This window comes from Tachysurus vachellii, chromosome 7, assembly GCF_030014155.1.
Source record: "Tachysurus vachellii isolate PV-2020 chromosome 7, HZAU_Pvac_v1, whole genome shotgun sequence".
NCBI classification, from domain to species: Eukaryota; Metazoa; Chordata; class Actinopteri; order Siluriformes; family Bagridae; genus Tachysurus; species Tachysurus vachellii.
Window position 1 is genome coordinate 31,199,728 of NC_083466.1, and position 24,482 is coordinate 31,224,209.

General features: G+C 38.1%; 3 protein-coding genes and 1 long non-coding RNA gene across 7 annotated transcripts in view; 1 reads left to right on the forward strand and 3 right to left on the reverse strand.

Moving 5' to 3' along the window:
* The window catches only part of LOC132849173 (NLR family CARD domain-containing protein 3-like), a 116,011-nt gene extending 115,065 nt beyond the window's left edge, over positions 1 to 946 (reverse strand). The window contains exons 1-2 of one of the 2 annotated variants that reach the window (XM_060875422.1): positions 844 to 943; positions 362 to 410 (exon numbers count right to left, since the gene is read on the reverse strand). In XM_060875422.1, coding sequence (XP_060731405.1) covers positions 362 to 410; positions 844 to 911 — 117 coding nt within the window. In that variant the 5' untranslated portion in view covers positions 912 to 943. Of the gene's footprint in view, positions 1 to 361; positions 411 to 843 lie in introns of both variants that reach the window. The other variant, XM_060875419.1, reaches the window with a different exon arrangement.
* A 2,923-nt stretch (positions 947 to 3,869) lies between these two features.
* On the forward strand, positions 3,870 to 9,557 carry LOC132849216 (uncharacterized). Its single transcript, XR_009648834.1, has 4 exons — positions 3,870 to 3,988; positions 5,593 to 5,654; positions 5,880 to 6,069; positions 9,459 to 9,557. It is a non-coding gene; the product is annotated as an uncharacterized LOC132849216 (long non-coding RNA).
* Positions 9,558 to 16,949: 7,392 nt separating this feature from the next.
* LOC132849205 (ribonuclease inhibitor-like) lies at positions 16,950 to 20,130 on the reverse strand. 3 transcript variants are annotated; one of them, XM_060875474.1, is made up of 4 exons: positions 19,745 to 20,130; positions 18,668 to 19,631; positions 18,199 to 18,375; positions 16,950 to 18,042 (listed from the first exon to the last, which is right to left on the reverse strand). In XM_060875474.1, the coding sequence occupies exons 2-4, from the start codon at positions 18,892 to 18,894 to the stop codon at positions 18,006 to 18,008; spliced, it is 441 nt and encodes a 146-aa protein (XP_060731457.1). In that variant the 5' UTR covers positions 18,895 to 19,631; positions 19,745 to 20,130; the 3' UTR covers positions 16,950 to 18,005. The 3 variants fall into 3 exon arrangements, 2 of the variants coding, with proteins under 2 accessions (XP_060731457.1, XP_060731456.1); XR_009648827.1 differs by having other exon boundaries at positions 18,199 to 18,391; positions 18,668 to 20,123; XM_060875473.1 differs by having other exon boundaries at positions 18,668 to 20,130.
* Positions 20,131 to 20,375: 245 nt separating this feature from the next.
* Positions 20,376 to 22,749, reverse strand: LOC132849284 (protein NLRC3-like). The gene is made up of 5 exons (XM_060875535.1): positions 22,621 to 22,749; positions 22,134 to 22,182; positions 21,424 to 21,628; positions 20,441 to 21,135; positions 20,376 to 20,390 (listed from the first exon to the last, which is right to left on the reverse strand). The coding sequence occupies exons 1-5, from the start codon at positions 22,734 to 22,736 to the stop codon at positions 20,376 to 20,378; spliced, it is 1,080 nt and encodes a 359-aa protein (XP_060731518.1). The 5' UTR covers positions 22,737 to 22,749.
* Between the last annotated feature and the right edge of the window lie 1,733 nt (positions 22,750 to 24,482).

The following is a 24,482-nucleotide window of genomic DNA, read 5'->3' on the forward strand; positions in this document are numbered from 1 at the left end:
CTGTATATCTTGAGTGACAGGTGTCTTGTCCAATGATCGGTAAGTTTCCATTCAAAAACGATACACTACCGTTTCTGGGTTGTCTGACTTGTCGTTGTGTTTTCGAATTTGTTAATGTGTTTTCGGTTTTGTTAATTTGGTTTGGGTTTTGTTAATGTGTTTTCGGTTTTGTTAATTTGGTTTGGGTTTTGTTAATGTGTTTTCGGTTTTGTTAATTTGTTTTGCACTTCCCCGCCACCGTACTCTTTTTATTATCACATTTAAAACTCATACAACTGATTACCCTTAATGCTGCTGCACATCAAGACATTACAAGGGATCACAACACACACATTACACACTTTAAAAACAACACACACACCTTGAATATAGAGTCCAGCTGTTTTCTGCTGATGTTTGATTTTTGTGGTCTGTGAACAAACAAAACCCATCATGTAATATGGACTATATGTATTTATAGCTGCACAAATCACACACTAATAAATACAGACACAGATATTTAACACTATCCTCTTAACACAATACACTGATTTCAGGATTTCCTAACTGACACCAACATGTTTAGAAACAAATGTTTGAATAAATGAATAAAATCTTTATATTGTCATTAATGTCCCAGGTGTAAATGTTCTTCTGTAGCACCACAGACCCTCCAGCTCAGGGACTGCAGACTGAACTGAACTTTTAAAGCACTTTTCCTCACTGCCAGTCCGAGAGCTGCAGCACTGCACAGTTTAGTGTTTTACTGCTTCAACACCTGATAAAGCTCATGAAGGGCTTCATAATGAGATGAGTGAGTTTGATCAGGTGGAACACTGCTGTAAAACACCTCACTATACTGACCTCACATCAGTAGAACTGTCTCTGTCTCTGAAGTGTATTGGACGTCCCATTGACGCGTCACTCTTCATGGACACACAGCTGGGTTCTGGTGAGTCTGATCTCTTTCCCTTAATGCTTTATTATGTTATTTATTTAGTATTTAATATGTATTATTATTATTATTATTATTATTATTATTATTATTATTATTCGTAAATGTGACCACACGGTGGCGGTCAACATCCATCCACAACACAATTGTTCTTTGTTTATCAGAATCTGGTTTATTGCCAGGTACTGTAGTGTTTAAATGTACAAAAATTTGTCTTGGTGTTTTTATTATCATTGAACTATTAATCACTATTAATCTTTGTGTATTCCTTCTTAACCTTTGGTAACAAACATAGAAAAACATTGAAAAAAGACTTCTTTCATTATGTATCCTTCTTTAGATATTTACTACAAATGTACATCTTTGGGCGAGTAAACTTCCTACGATTGGCCACACAAGGGCAGTCAAGATCTAAAACAACAAGCAGTGCTGCCTAAAACACCCTTTATTAAAGGTGGGGTCTCCGTTGTTTGAGAAATGCTTCAGAAAATGAGTCGGAACGACAAACTAAACAAAAATCAAAACAAACGTGTAACCAATGAGCAGAAGGGGCGTGTCTTGTCAATATGGGCGGAGAGAGTGTTCAGTGCACATGTGTGACATTAGCAGAAAGCGGTTTTAACATGGACATGGAGGATAAAAACAAAGAAAGAAAGTGAAGAAAGGCTTACGATAAGGTAAGAAGTAGGACGTGTTAATATAGGATCAGCTTTCCAGCGCTGGAGAGAACTGAAGGAGCAGGAAGTTGGCACATATTCACAGATTGGAGTTTCCTGAGTCAATAACTCCTGAGCTAAACACTGTTACTATGTTATATATGTTATATATTATATATTAATTATTATTATTAATTATTATTATTAATTATTATAATATTATATATTATATATATATGTTATGATCATACTGTGATCATGCTGAAACTTTACAGTTTGGTCTCAAAAGCAGTTTGTTTACTGTATGTCACATATAGAAAAATCTCTGTTAGTTTTGATGGGAGTTTTCTGTGACTGTTTTATTTTATGCTCATTTGTATTCGAATAGCAGTATTCGAACAATACTTATTGATTTAGATTATTTTAAAAAAAAATCATAGCTCTTACACAAAGAGAATGTACTATTTACATATTATGTTCCAATATATTTGTTGTTTATTTTCTTTCAGGAGAGAGAGAGAGAGAGAGAGAGAGAGAGAGAGAGAGAGAGAGAGAGAGAGAGAGAGAGAGAGAGAGAGAGAGAGAGAGAGAGAGAGAGAGAGAGAGAGAGAGAGAGAGAGAGAGAGAGAGAGAGAGAGAGAGAGAGAGAGAGAGAGAGAGAGAGAGAGAGAGAGAGAGAGAGAGAGAGAGAGAGAGAGAGAGAGAGAGAGAGAGAGAGAGAGAGAGAGAGAGAGAGAGAGAGAGAGAGAGTGAGAGAGAGAGAGAGAGAGAGAGAGAGAGAGAGAGAGAGAGAGAGAGAGAGAGAGAGAGAGAGAGAGAGAGAGAGAGAATGAATGAATGAATGAATGAATGAATGAATGAATGAATGAATGAATGAATGAATGAATGAATGAATGAATGAATGAATGAATGAATGAATGAATGAATGAATGAATGAATGAATGAATGAATGAATGAATGAATGAATGAAGACAAGGTATTGAACCAAACTAAATAACCTATTTAAGTTAAAAGGACATAATGACAATTGTTTAGGGGAAGTGGCTAATTAAACTCACATACCATAAAGGGAGAGAGAGAGAGATTCCTGGAAAATGGTTAGCCAAAGAGAGTGACAGACATCGTAACCAACAGACATCATCAAACAGAAGACGGTTGTAATTTGTATATAAGGAAAGATTAAAGGGACCATGATAAGAAGAAACAGTGAAGAACAGCTTAATTAAGCTTCAGTTTAGCAATAATGTTTGGTTTATCTTCAAGTTCACCTTCTATAACTGGCACTAATTTAACCCATTTAGATGTGTGTATGTCTATTTATCATTATCTGTAGTAGTATACAAGCAAATAAATAAATATAGGTTTGTATATGCAGAATTTTTCCCAAATGGAAGAATTTTCAAGGCAATATTACGAAATTTGAATTGTATCTAATGAATTATCAGGAAATGTCATTAGATGACAACAGTACAGTAGGGGAAATGTATGATGCATCAAAACTCATCTATCTATATATCTATAATTGTTGTGAATTAGATTTGTTTTTCTTTTTTTCTTTATACTACATTTCCCACAATCCTCTGCAGACTGCGTCACCATTTTTCCAATGCACTTCATTACCCATAATCCTCAGCTGAGGTCTATAAATAGACCTCATTTCCTTCCTTTGTTCCTATATATTGGTGAGGTGTGGGCCTGAAGATGGGCACTCAACCATGTGTTTGAACCTTTGTCTTTAGCATCATTGTCAGACAACAGGTCTTCGCAGACCCGCTGTCAGGCGTAACTGGGTTTCCAAAAAAAAATAACTAAAAGAAAAATGATGGCAATACTCGCAAAGATGTAAAAGTGTAAAAGTGCTGTTTATTTTACAGTGCCCAAGAGGTGAATACCGACCCAACACTATGTACAAAAGTAATAAAGGAAACAACTGTGAAAACCAAAAGAAAATATAAATATATATATATTATATAAAGTCCACTACTTTCAGACAAAAGAGATTGCTCACGGCACCACACTTGCACGCTCGCTAGCCAGGTAAACTGACCCAGATCTTTCTCTGGGGCGCTTTCTTATAGGCCAAGCCCCGCCCCTTTTTGTTAAGACCATCCTTAACACAGGAGGTAAAGTAAACAGGTAAGTATGTACATTTACACTACACAACACAATTATATATATAAACATACATCAACGAAATATTTCTAGAAACCAAAAGGTGATCAAAATAACAAACACAAAAGGTAAACAAAAATAATAAACACAGAACAATAATATCAAATTTAATTATTCCCCCTGTATCACACAGTATAATGGACAAGCCGGCTTCGTTCGACCGGCCGATGATGGAGAAGCAACGCGGAAGACCGGCAACACAGACGCTGACAAACGCTCACAACAGGTAAGAATAGACACAACAACAGGACAAAACATCAAACGAAAGTTAGTGTCTTTCAAACATTATTATCATAAAAATCAAGTTGTTTGACACATTTCATGCCTATTGTTTTTTTAATGGCTGGTTGCTAATTTATAGATTTAAAGCAAATTTTTTACTCCTTACAATTTCACTTAGACTTTAAAGACATGTTTATGGAAGGAGTCTCCAGTGTCAGTGCTTTGGAATGGTCAGAGTGAAGTGTTTACATACAGAGAGAGAGAGAGAAGAAGACTGAGACTAGAACAGGAACTACCATATTACATGGACGTTCCAGCACATTAAATGTAACTATAAATGGACAAACTGTATGGTGTTTAATTTAAAAACTGTTGTGATGTTCTAGAAAATGTTGCTCTAGAAAATGATTGTTTTCCTTTAGCTAGAGAGCTTTGCTAGACACTCTTACACACACTTACTTACACTTACACATCGTATCCAGGGAAAAGAAATGGACATCTATGGAAAATGTTATTAGGGAACTTTCCGTACATGCAGTAAATAAATTCCTTTTTCCCCATAAGGCGTTTTTTTTGTTTACTTTTTTAAAAATGAATATGTTTCTGCACGTAAGCCTGAAATAGCATAATAAAAGTTTAACTGTAGAATAAGTTTGCTGCTTTTATACATTATAGAGCTGTTTTATTTTTCCTCGGTTTATATATTTTTACCCTAAATGAGGTGCCTGGAAACCTCATCAGCTGCAGAGTAGAGCAGCGGCCCTGAGGGGCACAGGGCTGAACAGGAGACCAGTCTATCGCAGTGCACTTTCAGACACACACACACACACACACACACACACACACACACCAATTTACATACAGTTTAAAAGATGCCTATCAGCCTTTAACACATGTCTTTGGACTGGGGAGGAAACCAGAGAACCCAGAGGAAACCCTGAGGTACTGGTAGAACATGCAAACTCCACACACACACACACACACACACACACACACACACACACAGGGTTCACAAAAGTAGCCATGTATTTTTGAGAAGAAATGTTGTAACTCCTCTTCATGTGCCAGAGTCTTCATCATCTCCTCCTTCTCTTCTTGGAGGATTCTGTGAGCCTCTCGCTCTCACCCTCCTAAAACACACACATGGGGCAAGAGAGGTTTAAACTTGAGGGCAAATGACACAAAAAGATATTTAGTGTAATATATTTTGTTTTGTGTGTGTGTGTGTATGTGTGTGTGAAAGTGTGTCTCTTAGTTCACATGTACATCAGATGCTTAAATGTTGTTCAAATGAAAATGTTTTATTTATTTCTAAATCTATATATTTGTCTTTAATTATTTATTAATAAATAAATAATTAAAGACAAATATATAGATTTAGAAATAAATAAAACATTTTCATTTGAACAACATTTAAGCATCTGTGATTTATGATTGTATGTGGTTCATATAATATCATAACTGTGTCTGTGTATAGTGATAAAATAATTGTGCACGTCCCCTTTAAGAGTTTGTTAGTAATGCACTGTCTAAAAACGTGGCTTTTCCCAGCAGGTTAGTTCATTTCTTTGTGATTGGCCCTTGTCCTTCTTATTCCCGCCTCTGCAGGTATACTGAGAATTCTGATTGGATGAAGGGGTGGAGTTTGGAACTGCAGATCGGTGTGAGAGGTTTGTTGTTTGTCTCCTGCGAGTTTTAAGGCTAATATATAGAGTAAATAACCACTGACAGTGTGTTAAAGCGTCTGTATTTGGCTGACCGAGTGTTATTACTACTTTTATTTGTGTATATAATGTGTACAAGAGTAAAGTTTACGACTTGTTTCTTCTGAGTCTGCTGCACAGAGCAGCCGAAGCTACGCTAATTCTCGTGACTATCTGACTGCTTTCCTACAGTTTAGTTTAGTTAACGATGTGACTGGGAGGAATTCATGGACCAGTTGGGACTTACCGCGGACGTGCTTTGGAGTATCGTTGCTATGGCGATAAAGGATCGTGCTGCTGTTCGGTAGAGGAGGGACTACAGAAAGATCTACAGCTTCAGAGGAGGGAATTTCGTGTTCCAGCCGCCTGGGAAGCCGTTCAGGTGATTTGTTTATTGTTTTATTTCAGCTCGTAAGGGTGCATAGATATCTACACTGTGTGAAAACTACATATCCCATGAACACTTGTGCTACTGTTAGCATGTGGCTAATGTTCCGTAAGCAGCCATAGATATCTACACCTAGATACGGATTTTATTCACATATTCGATTCTTTCTACTTATTCTGTGCTCACCAGGCAGACATCCGAGTCCTTCAAACACATCTTTGTTCTCCTCCAAAATTGAGTTTTCATCTGTTTCAGACTGTGACGTCACTACAAACACTCTCCTTACCAGGTCAAGTTTTTCACATGTATTCAGTCCTATGATTGGCTGTACATTTTTCTCCACAATCACTAGACGGCAAACACTAAAGTTTTCTCTCTTTTTTTTTTTGACGCCGACTCTTCCAACTGCTTTTGATTGTATTAACGCGCTGCTCACCTGCACTTGGCTCGTCACCCGGCAGCTCACGTGTGCATGTCCATTTATCGAAGCTTTACGTGTCTGTTTCCCTCTACGTGGTTCTGGTTGTGCTGGCGATTTCCTCACAAACTCTTTAGTGTACGCCAGTCCCGTATTCTGACAACATGTTATGTTTTGTCCAAATAAAACACGAGCTTCGGCATTAACACAACTTTTATTAATAACCACTTTTAGCACACTTCAGTACCGCGTGGTGCTTATATCTCTAGTGTTACCTCGTCTAATGTCCGGTAGGGAGACAAGTAAACTGGAACTAATAATGTTATCAGACACATCACACATTAAATAAATAAAAGTAGGGCTACATTTCAAAATAAGAGAAAATAAATAAAATGTGAAAACTATATTTAAATAAAGTGCTTAACTTTCCCTTTTATATCTGTGAGAGAACTGAGCTTTGGCTTGGGCTAGGATTAAACCTGGGCTTGGGTTAGGTTTGGGGTTAAACCTGGGCTTGGGTTAGGGTTAAACCTGGGCTTGGGTTAGGTTTGGGGTTAAACCTGGGCTTGGGCTAGGATTAAACCTGGGCTATGGTTAGACCTGGGCTTGGGTTAGGTTTGGGGTTAAACCTGGGCTTGGGTTATGGTTAGGGTTAAACCTGGGCTTGGGTTAGGGTTAAACCTGGGCTTGGGTTATGGTTAGGGTTAAACCTGGGCTTGGGTTATGGTTAGGGTTAAACCTGGGCTTGGGCTAGGTTTAAACCTGGGCTAAGGTTAAACCTGGGCCTGGATTAGGGTTGGGGTTAAACCTGGGCCTGGGTTAGGGTTGGGGTAAAACCTGGGCTTGGGCTAGGGTTAAACCTGGGCTTGAATGGAGTCAGGGCCGCTCTCATACACATGTGGTGGTGCTCATTAGTGACCCTGGAACCATATTTAGTTTGGATTATGTACATTGTAGAGAAAGCTGCCTCACAGTTGTATGTAAAGCCAAACATGGTCAGGATGTATAGGGCTACTTCACTCAGACCTGGGAAAGCTGTCTCAGGGACGCCGTCTTCAGATTTGAGTGGATATGTTTGTTCAAAACCTTTGTTTTGTCTCATAATGGCGTTTCACATTGTCACTTTTACTAAGTGCCACAGTTTCTGTACATATGAGACACACTGATTTAGTGTGAAGTGGGAAGTATGAACAGAAATGAGTCTCCGTCTTAGTGTTAATTTCATCACCTATTTTTAATTTAGTCTTAGTCTTGTGCCAAATGTCCTTGTTAGTTTTAGTCATATTTAGTCATTCACATATCTTTTTTGTTAGTCTTAGTTTTAGTCGACTAAAAGTCTTAATTTTAGTCTAGTTTTAGTCAAAAAATTGTAGCTTGAACACATCTGGAATCTGTAAGAATAAATACAACAAGGCCTCATTAAATGCAATAATATCAGGAACACAAGTGTTATAGTGGAAATAAATAACTTTTTTTTGTGTGTATACATATATGTATTGCACACACCATTATTGATGATATTTGGAGCAATATTACATGGAATTGTTAAACTTGATTCCCTTACATATACATTTGCTTTTAAGCCTAATTATTCATTATGATTATGATGTGATTGTGACAGGGGGGTGGGAATAGGTTTCAGGTTGGGGGTAAAGAGTTTTTTCTGTCACCACTTTTGAATAAGAAACAATATCAAGGCTATAAAACTTGTCAAAACTCCGCGAATCACAAAAGTATCAGTGAGAAGTTGAGAACACTCGTTTAAACAGTGCATACACTCGAACTTGACCGCACATCACATTTTTTACTTTATTGATGCTGCTTTTAATCGTAATGCAAAGACCGGTCATCGGGACATAAGCTGTCATGTACAATAAAAGAGCCTGCACAGCGACAGGAAATATAATTGAACACAAAAAGCCTGACTAGACCAGGGGTGGACTTGTGCTCAGGAGTTTTTATTTATTTTAATTATTTATTTATTGAGCGGCGTGTGGACGAATTCTTTCTACACACACACTATTTTATTTCTTGATAACAGACCGCTGCGAACTATAACACACTGTTGCCATGAAAAACGTTGCCATGGACACACAGGATTCTAACCGTAGAGACAGAGCGCACTATTTTCTTTAGAGGAAACAATACAATTGTTTTTAAATCAATAAACTCCTTTTTAAATCATCATTTTGAGTCAAATTATTGATTTATTTGGTAGGTAACAATATAATAAGCGGGATCCGCTTCACGGACCTGTAACTTGAGCAACAGCGAAGCCGCGAACTCGTGCTGAATATTTTAAAGGCGTAACAGCTGATGAAAAAGCAGAGCCAATTGTAGACGAAAATGAAGAGAGATTTTATCTTAGTTTTTATTTTATACAAAACATTTTCGTCTCGTCTTTTTTCGTCAACAATAATGCATGTTAATTTAGTCTTAGTCAGCGTTTTTGGACAGTGGTGCGGTCTTGTCATCGTCTCGTCTCAGTCATGAAAAAAAAGGTTGTTGACGAACATATTTCGTCTCGTCTCGTCTGACGAAATTAACACTACTCCGTCTCACTCGTCTGTTCCTCTCCCTTTCTCCGTCTCACTCGTCTGTTTCTCTCCCTTTCTCTGTCTCACTCGTCTGTTTCTCCCCCTTTCTCCCTCTCACTCGTCTGTTTCTCTCCCTTTGTTTTCTACATGTATCACTATCTTTCTTTCATGTGTAACTCTAATTCTCTACAAATACAACTGGTCTATGCGTTTCCACTACCACTACCGTAAAGATAGCAAAAGCTGCGCCGGTTAAAATAGAAGTGCTTCGTCAAGTTTTAAATCAGAACCTTCTGTTTGGGCTGTAGGTCCGGGTCCGTATTGGGCAGCTTCTGGGTCCGGACCCGGACCACGGTCCGCCTGTTAGTGACCTATGGTCTAAAATGTACGTCATGCTAATGTGGTCATGTGGTGTTTCTCTCTCACAGCTGATGGACATCAAAACACTTGAGGCCTCAACCTCGATGGCTCAGGTCTTTTTGGGTCTCACAATGATGGGAGATAACATCGGCCACATAGCGAAGGAGGTGAGGTGCGGTGGAAGCACCGTAATCATCGGCCTGGCCGCAGTGGCTATTGTTCTGGAGGTCCTGGTGCTCCTTTTCCTTGGCTTCATCTTTGAGTATTGCAGCATTATTGCTTTTTCAGCTATAAAGGTGTATATATAGAAACCTACAGACTTTCCAGATATGTTCTGGCTGTTAATGTTTTCAGAAGGAACTTTCTTTTTTCTTATCCCCTATCAGTGTGGAGAACACCAAGAGGCCAATCTAAAATTAAAATTATGAACTACGTTTTCTTGGTCTGTGTCACCATCCACATGGTTTTGAAGGTGGTGATCATCGCCCTGGTCAGTGCACAACATTGTCAGGTTCAATATGAGAAGAATAGCAACATATGTTTGGTTATATGTTATAAATGAGTTAATGTCCTTAGCCATGGTTTAAATCAGACTTCCATTTTAGGATTAGATTTTAGAAAATCCGATCTACTAAATTGCCTAAAAACGTGTTTTTGTTTAAAAGTATGTTTAAAATTGACTTCTGCTTCAAATGTACATAGTAATGGTAGCTGAATCTATAACTGTTTACTGCTCCACATATTCATATTTGTATCTGTATGTAAATGTGAAGCAGAAGTCAATTTTACTGAATTATATTTATATTAAGGACATTAACTCATTTATAACATATAACTGTTAAAAAGTCTGAAGCTTATTCACAGACTCTTGTTTTAATAGTTAAATTGTTCATTGTTTACTTCTTATTGTTATTATTAATTGTTCAGGTGCAGCAGGATGGAGGTTCACAACCTGGAGGGTGGGGAACGTGTCAGGGTCAATTCCTACTGTTTAAATTGTAATATAGTTTTTTGATGTTTCAGTTGTTTTGTTTGTTGTTTATTGTAATTTTAATTGTTCATTGTATTTGTTTTGTATTTATTTTTTTTTGTGTATATATTTCTTATTCTACTGGGTCACGGGGAACCTGGAGTCTATTACAGGGTACAAGGCATTTGTATCCACATGAAATAGAGAAATGTGAACTGTTTTGTAAGTTTTCTTTGTTGTTTATTTTTTTTGTTTTTTTTTCTGTTGTTTTGTTGTTCTTTTTTTTTTAATAAAAAAAATTTTTTTGTATCCTTGTGTATCAGTCTTCCTCTCACTGTTTGTTTAGTTATGTTTTTATTGTTATTGTATATTATTTTAAGTTTATTGTTCGTGTTCTGTTTTGAGTTGTGTTCCGTTATGGTTATGAGTCGTGTTCCGTTATGAGTCGTGTTCCGTTATGGTTATGAGTCGTGTTCTGTAAATATCATAAAATGTTAATTGTTAAAAAAAACATTCAAGTTAATAAAAAAATAATTTTAAAAAGTTGTAGTTAAATTGTGAGTCTCTTAGTGCAATGTTTCTTCAGGCTGGAACTACAATTTCTATGTGCTAGTCACTTCTACACCTGACTTTGAACACGTCCCTGTCAACATCTGTCACTTGTACAACACCGTGTTCATGTGATGCAACAAGTTCTCACACACACACACACACACACAGATTCCTGAGAAGAAATGTTTACCTTGTGTATCAGAGTCTTCATCATCTCATTGTTCTCCTCCTCCAGCTGAGTGATGATCTCCTGATGGTTCTGCTGTTTCTCCTCACCTTCAGCCAGATTGACCTGAGGGAACAACACCTACATTTACACACTTTTAAATACTGATTCATTACTCAGGAGAACAGTCTAAAATCTGAAAAGGACAAAATGTTCCTAAAACGTGAAGAAACAAGCAGGTATAGCAGTCGTAGTTTAGTGAGAAGAAATGTTTACCTTCAGTAACTCCTTCTGGTCAATCAGAGTCCTCTTCCTCTCATTGTTCTCTTCCTCCAGGTGAGTGATGGACTCACTGTTCTCAGCCTGGAGGATACTGTGAGCCTCCTGCTCTCGCTCATACTCCTAAAACACACGTGTGGTTCAAACTCAGATGCTTTCACATGTTCACACTCATAAGGGTAGCTTAAAAATAGGAGGGAACAAGTACATACACACACACACACACATACACAGGGTTCATGTATTTTTGAGAAGAAATGTTGTAACTCCTCTTCATGTGCCAGAGTCTTCATCATCTCTTCCTTCTCTTCTTGGAGGATTCTGTGAGCCTCTTGCTCTTACCCTCCTAAAACACACACATGGGGCAAGAGAGGTTTAAACCTGAGGGCAAATGACACAAAAAGGAGACATTTAGTGTATTATTTTTTGGTGTGTGTGTGTGTGTGTACAAGCATCATGTATAAATCTTTTTTTTTTTAACATTCAACTTCAGCACACAAACCATATCCTCAGCACACAAGCAGAATAAACGACAAGGTTCAATGGTTTTTGACTAGTCTATTGTGAACTGAAGTAGGATCATCCCTGCAGAGATTCCTGCAGTAATTAACAAGCAGGGACAGACTCCATTTCCCTTGGTATCTTTTCTCCATGCCTGTGATATCCTGGTGGAATCTCTCCCCATGCTCATCACTCACTTCCCCACACCATTGGGACTGCAAAAGACATGGACTTTTTCTTCTTGTTTAGCAGATGATGATGCAGATAAATGATTCAGATCAGTTACAACAATAATGAGGGGTCCAGCTCTTGTCTTGATCACCTAATTTTCACTATATAGTTGTTATGATGGCTTTTTTTACTTTCATACTTCACTTGTGAGGTGCAAATGTAACCTCCTCACACATGTAGTAGAAGTTATCTGCATTGTTTACACACTTTCAAGGGATCTTGGTTTCTGAGGGAAAATATTCCCAACGCAAATGTTCCTTGGAAATGTTACCAAATGTCCCTGACTGATGTGTAGCTATGGCCAAGACCAATAAATTACAGTTAGGTAATAATCTTTCATCTCAAAGTGAGTAGAAATGTATAAACTTTCATATGGTACCATTTTCATCTTTCTAAAATACTTTGTCGAGAATTTACAAGGCATCATGTTCATCATATTACAGTTAGCACATTTTATCTCTGAATTTGATCATTTCCCAAAATTTGTCGAGCAGTGTTACCTTTAATATTAGGTCAAATTCCACATCCTAGTTCAACACCATTGCCACAGCAAAGTTAACATTAAAGCACCATAAAGTTAGTGTGGCTTTTTCAGGATCTATAAAAAATAAACAGGACATTTGGACAGATTGTGTTTTAAATGTCACTCATATATCCACTCATATTAATAATAACTCCTAATAATTTCTTGTTTATAGAATCATGCCTAAAAGCAATATTGCAGTCACAATTGGGCAATGATTAGCCACGGCCAAAACACAGCTTTCCTCATATTCTGATATTCAGTATAGCCGCATTTGCTTTTGCAATATTTATCAAATAACGGTAAATGTTTACGGTCACCTTAATATCAGATCCGTATCCGGTTCATCCCTAAACTAAAGGCTACCTAAAGTGAAGGTTATTATAAAACCAAAGAGGGAATTTATTTGAAACTGAATATTTAAAAATCACATATAAGTTTGATGGTCAGGTGGCCACAAATATTTGGCCATATTGTGTGTTTAAACTAGTTGCCGATGTGATTTGTAGCAACATGAAAGCGACTTCATTTCCTGCTATAGTTCCTGCAAAAGGTACAAAGTTTGCACCTCTCTCCTTTGAGTAAAAACTGCACATGATTATCAAAGGTCAGTCTGAAAGTTAGAACTGAAAACTGAGACTGTGCTTGGTTCACTTACGTAGCAACAAGAAGGCTGCATCAACGCTTACCATACATCATTTAGAGATCACCACAAGTATAATCACCCACACTACATTTAGCAGACACTTTTATCCAGAGAAATGTTTTTATCTTATCTTTATACAATTGAGGGTTAAGTGCCTTGCTAAAAGGACAAGCAATGGACACTTGGTGGACCTGGGATTCAAACCCACAACCTTCTAGTCATGGCCCACTATCTTAACCAGTAAGCCACCACATCCACATCAGCCTAGAAGGTAAAGGTGTTCTGTTTTTATAGCTTGTTTCCATATAAATCAGTATCTTGTATATTCAACCTGCTCAAGTAATTTAATATACTTACTAACTGCCAAATAATTCATACTGTGTTCACTCAATACTGAATGCAGTTGTTATGATCTGTATGTTGCTAAGAATAACCAGTCAAGTCAAGAAGCTTTTATTGTCATTCCAACCACATCTACTTAGCTGACATAGTACATATCAGATCAGAATCTGAATCAGAATCACAGAGTGAATAGAAACAACATTTCCCCAGGACCATCATGCTACATAAAACAACATACTGTAGAGCAACACAGAGCTGAGACTGAAACCTAAGTTGTCCTAGCTACATAAAGTGCATAGTGTGCACTTACTGCAAACAGTGCAAGACAAAAGACAGCGCAGACAGACAGGTCAATACACTACAGGACATAAAATAGCGCCGACTAGTGTGCAGTCTGTAATTGACCATTGTACAAATAAGCAGATGGAAACAATAAGTGGATTATTGTGAACATACAATAGCAGCAGTTGATGGCAGCATTTTAATAGAGATGTGATTTGAATAGAACAGTTCTATACAGAAGACTCACTTCTAATATATAATATATACTAATATATGTAAAGGAAAATTACTAATAAAATCTGCTTCAAATAATCAAACAATTCTAGCGTAAGTAGAAGAAAATAAAATTACAAACCAAGTTAAAAAAAATAAAAACAAACCCAAAAGTTATTGGTCACGTACACGTACATACAGGGTACGACATGCAGTCACATGCTTTTTAGAACTGTCCGGGATATAAGCATAAAAAAAGGAATACAATTTAGGATAAAAAATAAACCAAAAGGAGATAGATAAATAAAAAAGTATCAACTATGTAAAAAAACTATATAAAATATGAAAATATAAGTGAAAAATAATGTATCTACATAAATATACATATATAAATATAATTAGGGAGCACGGTGGCTTAGTGGTTAGCACGTTCGCCTCACACCTCCAGGTGTGTGTGTGTGGAGTTTGCATGTTCTCCCCGTGCCTCGGGGGTTTCCTCCGGGTACTCCGGTTTCCTCCCCCGGTCCAAAGACATGCCTGGTAGGTTGATTGGCATCTCTGGAAAATTGTCCCTGGTGTGTGATTGTGTGAGTGAATGAGTGTGTGTGTGCCCTGTGATGGGTTGGCACTCCGTCCAGGTTGTATCCTGCCTTGATGCCCGATGACGCCTGAGATAGGCACAGGTTCCCCGTGACCTGAGGTAGTTCGGATAAGCGGTAGAAGATGAATGAATGAATGAAATATAATTAGTTCTTCAGGTTTTTTGCCGCTGCTGATTGTGTGTTTTTATGCCGACTGTGTGTTTTTTATACTGCTGACACAAAACCTTGTGATTTCACATCAAGCTTTCAATGTTACTCTCTATCTTGACATTTAAACATGCTACTGAACATTACATCATTTCTTGAGCATACAAACGATTACGTAAGTTGGTATAAAAGGTAAAGAAAACTTAGAACAATTCAATAATCTTCTTTCAGCAAGATGGGTCTTTATCCAACTGTCTAGGTACAGTGTCTGTTCCTCCTGTTGTTGTATCAGCTTCCTTCTGGATCTCTTCTTCACAGTTTTAATCAGATACATTCACTTTCTTTATTTCATGCAACAGTGTCCCAATTTCCTTTAGTTTATTTTCCATAACTTCCTTCTTCCTCGCTTTGTGTCTTTGTTGTCTTTTAATTGGTTTTTCTGCTTTTGCTGCATTAATTTCACTTTGTTTCTTTATTGTATTGGATGAGATTGTCACATAAGGATAACCAGATGTTGGTGCTATGGCAGTTACTCCACTCTTAACATTTCTATCAACACACCGTGAGGGTTAATAATGCACTAAAGTAATGCAGACTCAGAAGGAACAAGTCGTAAACTTTACTCTTGTACACATTATATACACAAATAAAAGTAGTAATAACACTCGGTCAGCCAAATACAGACGCTTTAACACACTTTGTCAGTGGTTATTTACTCTATATATTAGCCTTAAAACTCGCAGGAGACAAACAACAAACCTCTCACATCGATCTGCAGTTCTAAACTCCACCCCTTCATCCAATCAGAATTCTCAGTATAAATGCAGAGGTGGGAATAAGTGGGAAAAGGGCCAATCACAACAAAGTGAACAAAGTTGCTGGGCAAAGCCACGTTTAGAATAGTGAAATTTCACTGAAACTATAGCAGAAACAGAATGACCGTTCACAGCTGCAACTACTCACATTTATAACATAACTTCTATAACCGTCTTCGCGGCTTTCCGCCGATTAACTTTTTACTTGTTTAGGGTTAGATTTCACAGAGTAATCAGTTCAGGATTCAAGGACTTGGTATATTTAATAGGACCAGGAATGACAGACACACAGAAAAGGTTCCAACAAAGGAGTGTTGGTATATTGTTAAACACTGCTATGAGGATTGAGCCGAGCCTTTAATCTTTATTGTACTGGTTATCAGGAATATGGAATTGTATCATCAGTGTATAAAGATTTCTTTATTATAAACATGATACAACCCACACTACAGAAAACACTTCATGCAGAAGAATAGTAAATATTAAGTAAGACTTTTAACACTGTAAACATTGCTGGACATTTTAACAGGTTATTTTGGGATGTTTATTTCTTTTAGACTTTTTGTCATTGTAATACACACTGGATCTCAATCTTGACAACACACACTACTTATTTTATACAAAAGTCCCATGAAATCAATTACAGACTGTTATTATTTAATAGAAAATCACATGTCTAAGCAACTGCCTGGGAATACCAGGTGCTGTAAGCTCTAACAAAGACATTCATTTACTTTACTGTTTGAATTCTGTAACAACATCATTTTATTATTCAGTGGCAGCAGTCAGGAGAGTGAAGCTCTCCTCCATGAAAACTACCTGACAGCAGCTTAAAGCAGCCTAGAGGCTGGTGTAGAGGACATTTTAAATATCATGAGTGTTTTTATATAATTGTTATGAGCTTTTACAGTAAATTCTGTGGGACTAGGGAGAAAGAACAAGAAGCCCTTATTCTAACTGTTACATTTGTACATGCTAGATGGGAACTTTAGGGGTGTGTGTGTGTGTGTGTGTGTGTGTGTGTGTGTGTGTGTGTGTGTGTGTGTGTGTGTGTGTGTGCAGGTGCTCGATAAGAGCTGAAGATGGAATGTGGCCTTGCTGAGGTGATAACTCAAAGGGAGACATCTTCAGTAACCAGGGAGGATGCATGAACACACACACACACACACACACACACACACACACACCTGGGGTACAAATAAGAGCGCTGAAACACTAGAATTTGCCTCTACACAGTGAAGTTTTAGCTCTCCTTTTTGTCAGTTTAGTAAATGTACATGACCCAACAGATAAAAAAGAAAAGAAAGAATTATTTAATCCTTTAAAAAGAATTTTAAAGAAGCATAAAGAAATAATAATGATGGGACTTGCAGTGACTGTTTTCAGTAAACTCCATATGGCAGATGGGATGGTTATTAAATCAGATACAGAGAGAAAAGAACTAAAGGATCTAATGAATGAAAACAACCTGATAGACATGTGGAGAGAGAGAAATGTAGGAAGAAAAGAAGAGATATAGTGAAAAACCTGCAGGACAAAGATTGACTATTTTATGTACAAGAAATGTAGAAAACTTTACAGACAAAATCAAATATAAGGAAACACGTTTGAGTATCATGAGTTTTTATTTTTTAAGACTGGAATAATGTAGAAAGGGAACAAAGTGTATGGATTCTAAATACAGACAGTTTAAAGAAAAAATGATTTTAAGATTAGAGAAATTATAGAAAAAGAAAAAGGAAATGAAATGAAGGAGGAAGATAATGTTAGATTTTTATTTAATAATGTAGAATGGGAGAAAGAAAGAAAGAAAGAAAGAAAGAAAGAAAGAAAGACAGAAGTACTATCTTTTAAATTAGAGAAAGAATTGGGCAAAGAGAACAAAGAAATAAAAGAAATAGAACTGGAATGTATAGAAGAGAAAGAACTCAATTCTATGAAAAGGTTTTGAAAGGAAGACACTTTTAAAGGAAAATAAATAAATCAACATCACATCACATGTGAGTCAATCATCTGTGGAGAACCAAATTTGAGATAAAAAATAAAGAACATAAACATGTGTAACACATGGATGTGTATTTGTGTAATCAGTGTGATGATGTGATGATATCTCTGTGTTGTGTGTAGATGCTGAAGGATTTGACTTTGGATTGTAAAAGATGTTAAAGTGTGAAGTTGTAGCTGAGAGGATAAAAGGATGTGATCAGTCACAGTTATTGTTATGGATCTTCTACATCTGAATATGAATGATTCAGCTCCCAAACTGCTGGAAATGTGGGACGTGTTCTAACGCTTCACCTCCATAACTGATTTATCCTGGAAAAAAGGTCTGAGGAGAGACTCCTGTCATACACCAGACCTGGTGAGTGTCTTATCCTTAATGCTGAAAAACACAACAGGACAGAATTACAGACACATTTAAACACATTGCTTATGAACAACAGAAGCATAAATACACACATTAGATGTGACATTTTACAGCACACAGTGAATATTACACAATATCATACAGTAAAGAGACAGTAAGTCAGTAACTCACTGTAGTGTCTCCAGTTTACAGTGTGGATCCTTCAGTAGATCAGAGAGCAGCTTCACTCCTGATTCTCCTGGTTTATTACCATTCAGATCCAGTTCTCTCAGGTGTGATGAGGAGTTTGACCTCAGAGCTGAAGCCAGAGCAGCACAACCTTCATCTGTAATACAGCAGTCCCGCATCCTGCAAGAAAGAAAACCTTCTCACACTTAACACACTCAGTTTTAGTATTGAAAACATGAACTACACAAAATCTTTATATACAGTACATTTACTCTCCATCTCACACACACAACAATGACAATATATCAGATCACTACAATTACAGTTACCACAGAGGAGAACTGGATGTTGTAGTGTTTATTAAAACTCTGTGTGTGTGTGTGTGTGTGTGTGTGTGTGTGTGTGTGTGTGTATGTGTGTGTGTGCATGTGTGTGTGTGTGAGAGTGTGTGTGTGTGTGTGTGTGTGTGTACCTCAGTATCTCCAGTGTACAGTGTGGATTCTTCAGTCCATCAGAGAGCAGCTTCACTCCTGAATCCTGCAGTTTATTGTCACTCAGGTTCAGTTCTCTCAGACTGGAGGAGTTTGAGCTGAGAACTGAGGACAGAACTCTACAGCTTTCCTCTGTCAGATCACAGAGACGCAGACTGGAAGAGAAATGATGAAGTGTTTGATTTATAGTGAAATGAGGTGTTTCCATCAGTGAGAAATAAAGTGTCTACCTGAACACAATGAGCTGGGATACAGGTTAGAAATCTGGGTGTAATAGTCGACTCTGACCTCAGCTTTGTTCCTCACATCAATAATATCTCTAAAGTCACATTTTATCATTTGAGGAACACTGAAAGAATTTGTCCATTTTAATGTAAAGAAGAAACAGAAAAACTTTTTCTACATTCAATCATTCCAAGTAGATTAGATTAATGTAACGCTCTTTTATGTATTTCACTAAAAAACCCTTTATACATTACAGTTAGTAACCAAATCACTCCTATTGTACAGGAACTGTACTGGTTACCTGTGACATCCACAATCATTTTAATATCATCTCAAATATTTATTTATCATCAACAAATGCTGACTTCCTTAAGGTGAATTTTAATAAGAAGAAGCTTCAGTCAAACTGCTTTTAGTGTCGCTGCTCCCAGGATGTGGATCTCACTCTCAGTGTTTATCCATCAGTCACCTTCACTAAATACATTTACAAAGCAGCTTAAACACAGTGTGTGTGTGTGTGTGTGTGTACTGTATGTGTGTGTGTACCTCAGTTTCTCCAGTGTACAGTGTGTATTCTTCAGTCCATCAGAGAGCAGCTTCACTCCTGAATCCTGCAGTTTATTGCCACTCAGGTTCAGTTCTCTCAGACTGGAGGAGTTTGAGCTGAGAACTGAGGACAGAACTCTACAGCTTTCCTCTGTCAGATTACACCCACACAGACTGGAAGAGAAATGATGAAATATCAGAACACTGATCTCAAACACACAAACACAGCCACAATCCAGCTAAAGTTGAAGATGTAACAGAAATGTCAGTGTGTTTGTGTCACACACACAAATCAGAGGACAGGACACCACATCAGCACATTTACAGGAGCAGGGACGTCTTTCTGCACTCCACAATCTCTCAGCTACAATTTATTATAAGAACATTAGGTCATGTACATAACATACACATGTGAGAGCGAGCAGCCTACAAACACTACACTCTGATCTGTGTTCAAGTTTCTACAACCAACACTGCAGATACAGTGCATTTTATTACAGAAAATAAAGAATTATACAGCTGTACACTACCAGTTAATAACATGACAATACTAGTTGTACTTTACACTCAGTTATATGTTGGATTTCACAGAGACACTAAAACAGTTGGTGTGTGTTGTTCTCTGTGCTCGTACAGGTACAAATCTGTCACCTCCAGACCTCTGATTTTACACACACACTTCGGTCACATTTCTGATGGTACTTTTGGTCCTTGTGTTTGACCTGAAAGATCAGGAAGTGTGTGAACATTTGAGTCAGAGTCTTGGGGATCTCTCCACTCTCTGCTTCACCCTCTGCTTCACCCAACATTCTCTCTAGAACAGTGGCTGAGATCCAGCAGAAGACTGGGATGTGGCACATGATGTAGAGGCTTCTTGAAGACTTCAGGTGAGTGATGATGTTATTGGCCAGACTCTGATCACTGATCCTCTTCCTGAAATACTCCACTTTCTGAGGATCACTGAAGCCTCGTATCTCTGTTACCTGGTCTACACACTCAGGAGGGATCTGATTGGCTGCTCCTGGTCTTGTGGTTATCCAAAGAAGAGCAGAGGGAAGCAGATTCCCCTTGATGAGGTTCGTCAGCAGCACATCCACTGAGGCTGACTCTGTCACATCACACAATATCTCATTCTTCTGGAAATTTAGAGGAAGTCGACACTCATCCAGACCATCAAAGATCAACACCACTTTATAAGAGTCACAATCTATTGATTCTAGTTTTCTTATTTCTGGGAATAAGTGATGAAGAAGTTTAATCAGACTGAGATTTTGCTGCTTCATCAGATTCAGCTCTCTAAAGGGAAGTGGAAACATGAAGAAGACGTCCTGATTTACTTCTCCTTCAGCCCAGTCCAGAATGAACTTATGCACAGAGACTGTTTTTCCAATTCCAGCAACTCCTTTAGTCAGCACAGTTCTGATGGACTTGTCTTTAAAGAGCTCATTACATTTGATGGGTGTCTCCTGTGTTACTGGTCTCCTGGATGCTGCCTCAATCTGTCTCACCTCATGTTCATTATTGACGTCTCCACTCCAACCCTCTGTGATGTAGAGCTCAGTGTAGATCTCATTCAGAAGTGCTGAGCTTCCATGCTGTGAGATTCCTTCATTAATTCTTTTAAACTTCTCTCTCAGATTGGACTTCAACTTTGGCTGATAAACAGAACCTACAGATTCTAATAAACAAAGTAATAACATGTTTTAATGCAGAATCAGTAAGAACAATATAAAATGTACATTTATTTTAGTTGCTGCTGTTCATTCCTGATTGATGTATTAAATATTACTGAAGGATCAAGACCATTGTACAGAGTAACCACAAGCTGGACCATGAACAGAACAGAAAAGCAGCAGATTTACATGATATTAAAATTAAATTTAAAACTAAAAGTGTTCATATCTAAAACTATTTCCTCTCTCTAAAGTGAAGCTGATGGAATAAAGTCATGACTCAGAGCTCTTACTGTTGTGCAGTGTGTTAACGAGATCTGTGTGGTTCATGTTCTTCAGGACGTGCAGTGTGATCTTCAGCGCTCCCTCTCTGACACTGTGCAGATCCTCCTCATCCTCCACCTCCCTCTCAGTGCATGCTGGGTAATCTGGACTCAGGAGCTTCCTAAACCTCTTCAGCTCATTCTTTATCAGAGTGATGACTTTGTGTTCCAGCTCCTGGTTAGAAACACACAGGAACAGATCAAAATATTATCATGTTACTGTCAGGCCCCCGGATCCGGTGGAAAGGAGACAGACCCGTCGGCAGGATAGCTTCAAATGATAGGGGTTTAATACAGAAGGGAAACAAACAGACATCCACACGACACGGGGAACTAACGTAAATACACTAATGAATCCGCGCTGCCATTGGCAACGCGGCTCACATATATACACACAGTGTCAATCACAGGATGGGAAACAGGTGAGGAGACAGGGAGGAGCGGACGAAGGCGTGGCAGACACGTGACAATAATAAAAACATTCGCACGTGTCCAAAGGTCCGCGCTGATCCCTGACAGTTACACAGTGAGAGAGGCTTTTATTTTATCAAAAGAATAAGTCTCTTTTTATTATCACATTTAAAACTCATACAACTGATTACCTTTAATAGTGCTGCACATCAAGACATGACAAGGGATCACAACACACACATTACACACTTTAAAAACAACACACACACCTTGAATATAGAGTCCAGCTGATTTGTGCTGATGTTTGATTTTTGTGGTCTGTGAACAAACAAAACCCATCATGTAATATGGACTATATGTATTCATAGCTGCACAAATCACACACTAATACAGTAAATACAGACACAGATATTTAACACTATCCTCTTAACACAATACACTGATTTCAGGATTTCCGAACTGACACCAACATGTTTAGAAACAAATGTTTGAATAAATGAATAAAATCTTTATATTGTCATTAATGTCCCAGGTGTAAATGTTCTTCTGTAGCACCACAGACCCCCCAGCTCAGGGACTGCAGACTGAACTGAACTCTTAAAGCACTTTTCCTCACTGCCAGTCCGAGAGCTGCAGCACTGCACAGTTTAGTGTTTTACTGCTTCAACACCTGATAAAGCTCATGAAGGGCTTCATAATGAGACGAGTGAGTTTGATCAGGTGGAACACTGCTGTAAAACACCTCACTATACTGACCTCACATCAGTAGAACTGTCTCTGTCTCTGAAGCGCATTGGAACTCCCATTGACGCGTCACTCTTCATGGACACACAGCTGGGTTCTGGTGAGTCTGATCTCTTTCCCTCCATCATTCTAGAATTACAACAGAAATATCAGCAATAATTACAGTTTTTTACAATACATTTAACAAGTTTCCTAAACTCTTAACACGCTTAGCAAAACATCCGTCTTTGTAGGCTATACAATTAACACATTTCTTTTTGCTTTGATACAAAATGCATACAGTTAATACGAATTTAAAATGCTTGAACTTCTTTTACACACAAGCTCAACCAAGACCAAAACAATGTAATTTTACAGTCAAATTTACAAATGCTTTCACACTCTACAGTATGTCAGAACAGATAACATCATGTTCTAAACATAACTTATATAGACTAAAGTCAAAGTCAACAGCTGTTCATATTGTGAATTGAAACACAAATATATTCCCTGTATTTTGTTCCATTGCTAATGAGAAACAGCTTATTGCAGTTATGCAAATATATAAATCACAGCTGATTCCCATGTACTGTAGGAACCACTCTCAGGTGTTGAGGTTTTTTCAATCGCATGATCATATGTTCTAAAAGAGGACTCTTTGGGCTGATCTTGTGTGGAAAAGGAACAATATAGAGCAACACAAAGAGGGAAAGAAAGAAAGAAAGAAAGAAAGAAAGAAAGAAAGAAAGAAGCCTGCACGAGGGAGAGGAACACTACTACCAGGACAAGGGAGAGGAGTGGGGCAAGGACAAGGACAAGGGAGAGGAGTTAGAATGCGTGATTAAAATTCTCTCAAAGAAGGACCAGAGCTAGGGTAACTGATCAAATAAGAGCTACTATCATTGACCATGTCATAAACCACGGGCTATCATACAGAGAGGCTGGTGAACGAGTACAGCAAAATCTCAGCCGGGACACAGTGGCATCCATTGTCCGTATTTTCAGAGAAACCAACAGGTAGGATATTGCTTCTCCTACAGCAAAGTGTAAATAATTTTACCATTTACTGTATTAGAGTGACTGTATGCCTCTGGTCTCTAAAATGTAACTGTATTTTGTCCCTCTAAGGATTCAATGTCTACCTCCCTCAGGGGGCAGAGGAAAGCTCTTGAATGAAGAACAGGAACTTGCTATTGTCAACATGGTGATTGCTGACAATGAAATAAAACTGAAGGACATTCAGTCCAGAGTTGTAGAGGACAACCTTGTCTTTGGGAACATTGCAGCAATCAGCATAACATCCATTTCTCATTACTCTAGCTAAACACAGAGTCCGAATGAAACAACTATACAAAGTTCCTTTTGAAAGGAACAGTGAGCGCATCAAAGAACTCCGTCACCAATACGTCCAGGTAAGGTTATGCAATTCCGCTATTCCCGTGCAGTCACAGCCTGGTTTGACGCCCATCCAAGGATGATGTCCCATTTCCTTGCCCCTTACTCCCCTTTCCTCAACCCCATTGAGGAGTTTTTCTCAGCCTGGAGATGGAAGGTTTTGGACCATCATCCACAAGACCAAATGTCCCTCCTGGATGCAATGGATGCTGCATGTAAAGACATCACAGCTGAACACTGCCAGGGGTGGATAAGGCATGCCAAAAGATTCTTCCAACGATGACTTGCCAGAGAAGATATCAGGTGTGATGTGGATGAGAACATGTGGCCAAATGCAGAAGACCGGGCAGATTACAAGATTACTTTGTTTTTTTATTATAATTCTGGTGCTTTTTTCTGTTTGTATATCTTGCAGTAATGTCCTTTTGCAAATAAAGTCTTTACTGCAGCAAGGCTGCGTCAGTGCTGATGCTATGGGAACGCTTCTGTGAGGAAGTTGT